Source organism: Falco naumanni, chromosome 11 (genome assembly GCF_017639655.2).
Source record: "Falco naumanni isolate bFalNau1 chromosome 11, bFalNau1.pat, whole genome shotgun sequence".
NCBI lineage: Eukaryota > Metazoa > Chordata > Aves > Falconiformes > Falconidae > Falco > Falco naumanni.
In genome coordinates this window covers 1632941-1643385 of record NC_054064.1, presented here as the reverse complement: position 1 = coordinate 1643385, position 10445 = coordinate 1632941, and the positions used below count along the sequence as shown (strand labels likewise).

Here is a 10445-nt window from a genome sequence, read left to right as displayed (position 1 = left end):
TCATCTTTTTACTTCATGTGCTAATGGGGTGAGAAACAGAAAGTGCTTGTTAGCTGACTTTATGCGCATAAAGAAACATAAAGTGTTTGTGCTGTGAATCAGGAGGAGTGTGGGAGGTTCAGTAAAGGGTACTGAGTGATTTGGTTTGAAAGGTTAAGGGTGCTGTGCCTTATGTGCTGCGCAGTGCCAGGCAGGCAGAGCACACCGCTCCCAGCACGGTTCTGCGCCAGAGCCAGGGGAAGACTCCAGTCCAGCTCGCAGACAAATCTGCACCAGGTTTGAAAAATCACTCGGACCTGCTGAAGTAAAACCTTAACAAGCACCACTGCCTTTTGAATCAAAGTCTGTAGGTTTGCAGGGAAGGGGCTGATGAGGGGCACAGGCAGAGATGGCTGGTAGGGGACTGGGTGCCTTCATTGTTACCTTCGCTTCAGAGATGAGAAAGCAGTGAGGATCAGCACCAGCCTTTGGACAACAGGCAACTCAGTGGAGAATGTCCTATCAAGATGAATATGGCTCATTCAAGAATTAACTCTCTACTCATCTTCTACCTCAGTTTTTTGCTGCTCATCCATTTAAAAAGTAAGCTTTGCGCTTTTTCTTATTGTTCTGACATGTCCCCTGGGTAGATGGCTAGACGTGCACCTCTAGCAGGAAGCCTGTGTTGTCAGAAGGCTTTACAAATTTGATGGAGATGCCAAAAAGATTTGGTCCATGAAACTAAGTTGTATGTACTCGTTGCATGATAGCTTTCCTGGTCTTCACGCTTCAACTTTTTATTTAAATGAGGAATTAAAGCATTTTTAATACCTTGCTTCACATACTGAAAGTGCCATAATAAAATATTCTGTTAAAACTGTTAAAGTCTGCATTTTGATAGCATTCATTCAGTAAATTTAAACCTATGTGATTAAAATTTAGGCTACTTTATCCGTTGCTAAAGCTGTTCATGTTATATATTTCAGTAGCACTCATTGCTTTATCATATAAGCTTTTGTAATTACAACCTCTAAAGAAATCAGTTATTAAACAACTGCGATATATTTGGTGTTCTAAATATCTCCATTATGAGGGAGTGTAAAAGTCCAACTATTTTTATAGAGACAATATTCTCAGCAAACTTCCACATAAACAGAAGTATGCAAAATATTGGAAGTCACAATGGGTTTCCTTGATAATTGTGTCAGATGGTTGAGAGTAAATACAAGCCAAGGAGGCTAAATGGCCTCAGCTGGTGAGGCTGATATGTGTGTATGAAAAGCAGTAGCTCTTGAACGTGTTTAAAAGGAAGACAGGCAGGATGTGTGTCTGTCTGAGGAGGTTGTTTGATTTGTGTCTGTTGAATGTGAATCACAGTAAGACAAAGCTCTGAGCAGCTGCCATTAAACAAGAAGATTTGGCATTAGCATACAGTGTTGTGTAATCTGGGTCACCTTCTGTTGCTGCATCACTCAAATTGTTACTTGGACAGTTTACAGCCCAACATAAATCAAAGACTGAAAAGCAAACAGATGCAGTTGGATCAACCAGTACTGAAAAAAAACCACCATACTTCAAGAAGATATAGGAAAAAATACAGAATATCACAGAAACATTGTTTTCTCCTAGTAGTTTTCTTCCTTGGGGATGTACTGATGTGAATCAGGGGAGCCAAAGTGTTAACTCACAACAGGACATAACCTGAAAAAAGAGGGGCTGAATCTTCCACTTTCAAAAAGCATTTTTTAAAGTCTGTATACTGTAGGATGAACGAGAAAGTCTCTGAGCAAGAGTCTGCTATCTAATTAAAAGAAAGTAACAGGAATGGGTTTAGTTAAGAAAAATTCATTTATATGTGAGGCAGGCAAATTAGAACAAAATTTAAAATCTTTGGGAAAGAGAATAAAAAGTGAAGTGCTTATAAAATTAAAAAGGACACATTAAAAACATGCACAAAGAAAGCATTCCTAGAATGTAAACAAGGAAAAAATCCCCCCAAGAATCAGTTAAAAAACAAGAAGGTAAGCAGAAGTTTGGCTTTGACCTTGGGTGAGCTTTGCTCACTGCAGGATACCAAAGGAGGGAAAAGCAGTTGTATGTCATTTTGTGCCTCTGCCTTAGCACATTTGGCTGGGATGATGTTTCAGAGGTGGCCTGACTTTTCCCTGGGTTATAGCCGTATGACTTAGTCTCAAGGAAGAGGCTTTTCAGTCTTGGAGGGCTCTCTTTTCAGGTAGATTTGTGGCTGTTGCAAATTGCTGTGATAGAAATTGATATACCAGGATGGAGCAGCTACAGCGGGAGCCGTAATTACAGATTCAGACTCAGGGCCGTATCTGTGTCTATCGATGCCGCGTGTTTAATGATCTTGATAGATACTTTCTCTCAAGAAAGTTTGTACACCATTTGAAACTGCTAAAAATTTCTGTTAATAAAAACATAACTGTGAACAGATACCACAGAAATAGAAGCAGAAGACAGACGGAAATTACTTCCTTACTTAAAAATTAAAGCTGAGAAAGACCAAGACAGAAAACCTGAGAATGAAACAGAACAGAGACGACTGCTGATAATTTTAAAATTTACATCAGACATTATAATTTTAAAATCGATTTACTGGACTTGTCGTCCCCCAAAGAATTCTAATCTTAGGTCCTGATTGACATCTTCTTTATAATTATTTATTCTAAATAATTTGGGAAATAAATAGTATTTAGAAGCCAAGACTTTCTAAAAATGTATCTGCATATAATTTTTTCAGCTTGTCCACTTTCCTGACACGCAGAGAGGTTTGCATGCATTGAGAAGTGTCCCATACAGACAGTAGGTCTTTTAGTAACAGTTCCAATGAAATTAAAGCATTTTTCAGGAATGTTGCCACATGAACACAAAATATTCGAATATATCATAAAATGAATAGTTGAACTAAAAACAAATACAAAGTTGTTCAACATTATTAAAATAATTGTGTGCCCTCTTATTTGTAAAATAGCGTGTCATGGGTACTTTGGAATATATTATGAGATACTATCCTTTAATTCCTGTACAACACTAAGTTGTTAGACTTTTAATAAAAGTCTTCTGCCTGCACGTAAATCTTCCATCAAGCTGAAGACTAAGGTATTAAAGAATGTAGTCCTGTCCCTTGTGGTTCCTTTTGAATCTCCTGGCTAATTAAAAGCGGTATTTTACCTTTATTATCACCAGGAACAACACTTAACACCAAACTGTACAGAGTGATGGGCATTTCAACCTGTAAATCACAGCCTTCCTACAAACGATATATGATTATTATGTTTTATTTCAATTGTATAAAATGCTTTTGGAAAGACCATTTGTAATTAATTTAGTCTACTGGAGCCCCAGCTGATATGTGATGCTGGCAGGTGCAGCACCTGTACAAATATGAGTATGTGCACTCAGAATTACATGTACTTGATAAATAAAAGAACAGGTATAAGTTTCATCCAGCAAAGTTACATTTCCATAAAGATTGTGGGCTTAGTCCTGTCTTGGAACAGAAAAAGGAGCCTGTTGGAGAGCCCTTGATGCCTTCTGCTTTGTACACCGGCCTGCCTTGGGGCAAAGGCATCAGTCAGGTTACTCTGATGTTGCTGTCTGTCCCTGGGGGGAAGGGGTGCTGCTGGGGCAGGTGTGGCTGGCTGCTGGCCCGCCCTGTTCATCCTCATATACATTCTGTCTTTGACATCACCACAACTACGCTACAGCACAGCAAGCCTGTGGAAAGGTGTGGGCAAATGGTTAGAATCTAGCCCCAAATTCCTGTGTTACACGTCTCCTGGGGCTCTGCAAAACACATATTCCCCAGGCTGTTCCCTTCCCATACTGGCTTACCGATGGAGCTATGAATCAATTAAAAGAAAACTGTCCCTCCTTTTCTTAATTATCTTGTGCCTCTTTCTCTGTTGGAACTGTCTGGTTTGTTTACACTGGCAGATTTTAGTCTAGTGGGGCAAAATTAAGTCAGATAAAATACACTAATTATCTTTCCATTGCCGGCCATTACTTTCTATACCAAAGAGTTTCTCCAACCCATAGGTGATCAAGTATTATATATGGTAGTGTATATATCTTTTTTTATAATTTCTAGGTTGCACACTCTCTTTTTTTTTCTTTTTTTTTACAATCCTCAAAACACAAAGATATCAGACTACACAGAACCAGTTATTTTTGCCTAGGGAGTCTCTATGAACAGGGGGAGTTTGAGGATTTCTCTAAAATTGCAATCAAGCGAGTATGTGAAGTAGCACCTCCACTCCCTTAATGAGAAGACAGCGGTACAGAGCTGCAAATTCATTTATGTCTTGTGCCCATGGTTCTGAGTATTGTATGCAAGCCCTCGATACAGGTTGGTTTTATGTAGTGTATTGTGAACATAATTTGTTGCCACAAAATATACCAAATGAACTAATGTAAGATTAATCTGGGGGGGCATCTAGAGACAGTCAGCTCTGTGTGGGGAGGGACCATGGATCATTGCCTACAGCAGCTGACAGGAGGCATGTTCCAAATCCAGAACAACGTTGGTAACTAATTGCTGCCATATTACTGTCTAACAGAAATTGTTATCAGTATATCAGTATATAACTCCAGGCAGACAGTTAAGAAGAGCAGCACTGGAAATTATGATAAATACAGGTTTATTTAGGCATTGATCTTGGAACTGATTCTGTCTAGGGTCACGTACAAGTTCAGAATATTTTATCTTAATCCAACAACTCTTTTTTTATTTTTTTAACAAGCTTTACAATGGATTATCTATCACTAATGCAGAATTATCTTTTCCTTTTGTCAAAAAATCATTAAAAATAAATCTTAATTTCAAAACTATTTTCCTCCATTTTAATGACTTCATGATCCTTCAGCAGAGCTGAATAAAAGTACTATTTACTTCATAATAGTTCGCCCAAATGTTCATAAATTAAGAATAAAAGTTAATCTAGGATTGCTGTCAATGTGGTCAAAATATCTGAGCTTTACTTGCGTCCTTTTTCTGCCCCTCTGAGATGTTAGCACTAGGCAATTTTTCCCCATGGACAAGAACATTTAATTTCCTGCAACTATTCCCATTACTCACACAACTTCTAATTACTGCTTAATTACTGTGTTAGGAATAAAGGTCTACTTACAAAGAGATCTGTGGTTTTGCTCATAGTTAGTGCTCATCCCTCACGGACTCTCAGATGAGGCAAGTAGCTTTCCAGCAAGGCATTGTTAGGATGTGCATCTGCTGAGTTCAGAGCAGATTTGGTACCTCAGCAGACCCTCATTAGCCTGTCAGAGCTGCGGTCAGCAACGGCTGAGCACCGGCACCAGGAACCCTGCAGCTTTCCCTCCATCCTAGCTGTCTCACAGTGCATCTATATTATATCAAAAATGAAATACCTTTTAGATGCTTGCCTTCGTCTTAAGTGAGTTTAAAGCAACAGCTTCTTGACCCAATTATAAAGGTGTTGGGTTTGGGTTTTTTTCCTTTTCATTTATATATTTTATTATGGATATCATTTCCATCTCTGGAATCAAACAAAATCCTAGGCACAGAAAGTAGTAATACAATAATTTTTAAACAAGAAGGTAACTTCTGCAAGGTGGATCCATTTGCATAAAAGTGACATTAAGAGCATCCCAACACCACCTGTATTTGAGCCTTTCAATGCAAGTTCTTACAAGGCATCCTTAAGGTGCTACACCTACCATTGCAATAGCTGAGCAAGACTGCCCAGTCAGAGGACCCCTCTGCTTCGTCCTTCATAAAATGGGAACCGTTGACACCAGGTACCTCTGGAGGTTAAACGCTTCCCCATGTCCTCTGTTAGTCATCCAGAAATTACAATGCAAGAAAATTTAGCCCTCAAATGACACTGATTTTGGCAATATAGGATAAAACACAATGATGTATTCACAGTTGAGAAACAGAAAGGGAATTCTGTAGCAAGGATCAATCTCTATAAGCGGGTGTTGTTTGTGACTAATGACCTATTATGAAAGAGTCTGATGGGAAAGAAAGGAGGTTGAACAGGAGGGTGTTTTATCACTCATGCTCAGCCAGCAGCAGAGACCTCACAGGGATCTTGAAACACTGATATATTGTGCAGCGTCGGTGGTAACGTACTGGAGAAACCGATGCTGGAATGTTAAAGCGTGTCATACAAGCAGAGGACATAAACCTGATGTTTTAGTATAGACATAAACCTTTCAAAGGTATCTCCACCCAAAGTTTATATCTCTATCTATGCACAGGCTTTTTTCCCCTGCGTTGCTTTTGATGAACCCGGGACACTGCGAGAGCCCTATCCCTGTGCAGCGGTCTGCACCGTTTCCTCTCTGCAGGAGGAAACTCGGGAAAAAAATAACACTGTTTAAAGAATGCTCAAATCTTGATGGCCAAACTGAGTACTTCCCTATTGAAAAGTTATATGGAAAGGCAAATATTTTGCTGTTATGTGTTGACAGGAAAATAACACATAAGATGCAGGGGAGTAATCAATCTGCTATTCAGCATGGGCTATATCCAGTTCTGAGTGCTGCTGTGAGTGAGAGGCTGGCAACTGGGAAAATGCTGGAAAGGGACAGCAAAAATAGGCAGATATTTAGAAAGATATGCCCTGTGAGAAAGGGTCATGGGAAGAGAAGCCTGAGGGAGGACGTGATTACAGCTTTACCTCCACAAAAGAGAACGGTAATCAAGGAAGATGATGAGATCACTTGCTCCCCGTGACCTTTGGAAGGGCAGGCTCTGCAGAATAATAGATTCCACATGCATCAGGGAAGACTTGAGTGAACTTTCCCAACTGAAGGATAATTACATCTCTATATCAGAACTTTTTAATGAGCAGGTTAGATAAATATCTGCCAGAAATTGGCTAGACTGCTGTTTTGCAGCTGGCGTTAGACAGGTGAAGGGCAGCCAGCACCACCCTGGGGGTGATCAGTGAGGATCTCCGGTGATGGGCTCCCAAAGGAGCACAGGTCCCTCCCTGGCCCGAGGGCTGCGGTGGCACCGAGGCTCCAGGGCAGCTCAGCAGAGCTCTGGGCTGGGCCAGCAGCTGGGTTCCCGTCCCTCCTGCACCACCAGTGGGGGTTATCTGCTGTTCAAAACAAAGGCAGCCCTGAACCCAGCCTGCTTGGTTGCATTAACAAAATTGTTGCTTTAATGTCAGTTTGAAAATAGTTTACTCTCATTCTTTGAGACATCAAGTACCTACTCTTCCTTTTTTGGTGTCCTATGCTTTAAATAAGCACTTTGGCTATTGAAGGCACTCAGTATGATGGGGATAGATAGTACCTCCATGCTAGAGATCATGCAGTTTGATTGCCAGATTTTGGAGTCAAGTCACTTATATTTTACTTGCAATTTGAGTATACTTGATATATTGACAGTACAATTCAAGAAAATTGTATATAATAACGAATGGATTATTAATAGTATAAATTTTATGGTAAAAAAAAAAACTGAAAAGGAATGGAAAACATGGATTACTTACTGAACCTAAATTTTACAGCTAGCTTCTCCCTCCATATAAAAAGGAACCTACTACACCAAAACAAATATCAGGAAATTTCTAGGAAACCCTTTTAAGTGGCATTTCTGGACATATTATAACAAATTAACATTGTTCTAGGAGCCTTCACTGTGATGCTTCATCTAAGACAAGTTTAACATTTTCTTTTTATGACAATAAAAATCACTTATTTGTAAAGCATTAAGGTTTAAAAGAAAAAGTATATATTCTGCCAGCTAGCAAGCAATGAAGGGATATGCATTAGTCCATTTTCCTTAGCTCCTGATAGTCAGTATATTCCCTCTAATAAATAAGTTAGAAAAACAGCAATCTAAATGCATTTGATCCTGCCTACAGGGTTTTGCAGCCAAAGACCTCTCAAGGATACTTCTACTCTTTGGGGTTTTATAATTCACACCTCAGCATTAAGAAAATAATGCCTCAGTCTCTAGGCAACCTTGATTATTCTCTCTCTGGTGGTCCAAAAAGGAAAAAAGGTCCTGATATTTACATTTTCTAAGGGAAGCCTTTAAACCTAATTGACTCATCTAGAGTCACAGAGAGTAAGCAGCAAGTAGATAAATGATACATATAATTTTCTAGATTGATATTACAGATTAATTTGTTGGTTTTAGAGACTGACATGTTTCATCAATTCTCACTGTACTTTTCTGTTTCCTCAGCCATTCATATGAAAGCCCTCTCACACCAGCAAATAGCAAAAAAAAAACCCCACAAACCCAACGCAGATAAACCTTTCTCCAATGAGATTCTTATGTTTACTTTATATTGATTATATTTTATTCACCCATAAAATGAGCCAACAGGAAATTGCTTCCATCTTTTGACAAATACCCCAACTGACAATGCTTCTCTGCAGCAGCCTGACAGGCGGTGACACACACCACGCAGCTGCCACTGGAGCTCTAAAGGTCTCCTCCAGGCTGAGCACAAAGCGTTCCTCTCCAGGCATCAACAAAGCAACGCTGCAGTTGCTGCTGCAGCTTCAGGGTTAGGGCGGCTTCTGCCAGCCTGAAATCTTATCAGCAGAGACAGAAATCAAAATATTTCTGGGGCTAAATATTTCTAGAAAAGGGGCATGGGCTGCTAACCCATTACATACAGTGTCCCTGCTCCAGCAACCAAGGATCAGGGCACTTGTCTGGTGCATCCTTCGGTGCTGGGAAGTGCTGTGCTTGAGTAATTGTGGCCTGGGTGGATGCTCAGGGTGAAAGGGGGGGGTGGGGGTGGGGGAAGAAATTCCTTACTTCTTTTTACTGCTCTTGCTTGCTTGCCCAAGGCTGAGCATACTGGAATCCTGTTCTCTTAACCTTTCATTGAATAGAGACAGACAAAACATCTTTAATTGCATTAGTCAGGGAGTCCGCAGACAAGTTTCACTTGTTCAAAGTGCCCAACCCGAAGTACTCAGGCATGGACACAAGGGCCTGACATTGCTTCGGTGACGGTTCCCGAGGTACCCCTATGTTCCTGCGTTGTGGGACTACCAAAGGCTGACTGTCCTCTAAAGCAGTTAAGCCCAGAGCTGCTCTGACTCATGTTCAGACTGCCAGGCGAGCTGGAGGAGCAGCTGAAAGGCAGCTACTTGGTCACACTTCCCTTGACAGTTCCTGTTTTCCCTTGTTGGGAAACAGTTCCTGTTTCCCTTCTGCCATGGCTGGCCATCCATGAATGTGAACATAGTCAAACGTCCACATAGCTGAAAGAAAAGATCAGGCTCTGTTATCAGCAAAAGCCTGCTGTATAACACACCAACCTCGTAACGGCTGGTGAGAGAGCTCCTGAGAGTGTATCTGAACTAACACGTCGCCTTGCTGCTGCTTGGACATCAGCCACCTCCAGTGCAGAAATGGTGTAGTTGTGCTAGCACTGTGCTGGCTCAAAGAACGCAAAAAGGAGTTTTGCCTGCACCCATCTGCCTATACCTTGTTATTTATACAGGCATCTTTCCAAGATCTCTTTCCTAAATGCCATTTGGCAATGCTAAATATACCACAGCAATCTGCTGGTGATCCCATTTTGGTGGGTTGGAAGAGTAAACGGGAGTTGAGAATTACATACAGAGTTCTGAAAATGTTAATTATGGGCCACATGAGATGCAATTCAATTGCAAGGGCCGAGATATGGCCACAGGGTGTGTAGCTCATCTTTGAGTCTGCTGACTCCAAGAGCTGCAAGAAGGGCAAAACCACTGCTGAGGTCTAACAGAGTGTAAAGAAGTCCTAACTGTACCTGGTCTTCTCCAGCAGCCCCTGACCTCCCCTTTGATAACCTCATGGATAACGTACAGAGACAGAAGGCTCCAATCTTGTAAATAAGCAAAGAGAAGCTGCATAACAGAAGCAATGACAGTGAGAGAAGAAGCCAGAGGATGACACTGTTATATCAGAGATTACATCAGAGCTATTGAATTGGATGGAAATGTGTAAGGCCCTTGTAGGCTCTACCTGTCCCTGTTCAATCTAACAAGCAGAAATGAAAACAATGTTGAAAGCAAAACTCCACTGGTTCCTACCTTAAACTGCAGGAAAATACAAACAATATGTTTGTAAGAATGATAATCCAAGCCTCTTTGATCACTATCTGTCTACGGATTTGGAGCAGGACATATCATGACAGCAGAGTACAAATAGGTGTCTCTGCAATGCCACTGGGAAAAGAAAATATTTGGCCAATATTTTGTAGCACCCACCAATTCAGACTTCCTAGCTAAACCCATCCCTTCTATCACATTAAACACAGCTGACATTTGTAATTCTTTATTCACTGCTAATGGTACTGAACATTTGCAAGCCTCAGTCCTTGTAAAAACGCTCTCTGCTTGATATAACAAGAACTATCTGCTCTGTTTTCTCTGGAGTATGTCTTAAATGTCTAATTCAATTTAGTCTAACATCTACCTATTTTGGAGCTCGTTGAAAG

At 40.7% G+C, this 10445-nt stretch overlaps 1 protein-coding gene across 2 annotated transcripts in view; it reads left to right on the top strand.

Moving 5' to 3' along the window:
• The first annotated feature begins 261 nt into the window (after positions 1-261).
• Positions 262-10445, top strand: part of CRB1 (crumbs cell polarity complex component 1) — a 112450-nt gene continuing 102266 nt past the window's right edge. For both annotated transcript variants that reach the window (XM_040610913.1, XM_040610912.1), the window contains exon 1: positions 262-582. In XM_040610913.1, the coding sequence (XP_040466847.1) occupies positions 507-582 (76 nt within the window). In that variant the 5' untranslated portion in view covers positions 262-506. The remainder of the gene's footprint in view (positions 583-10445) is intronic.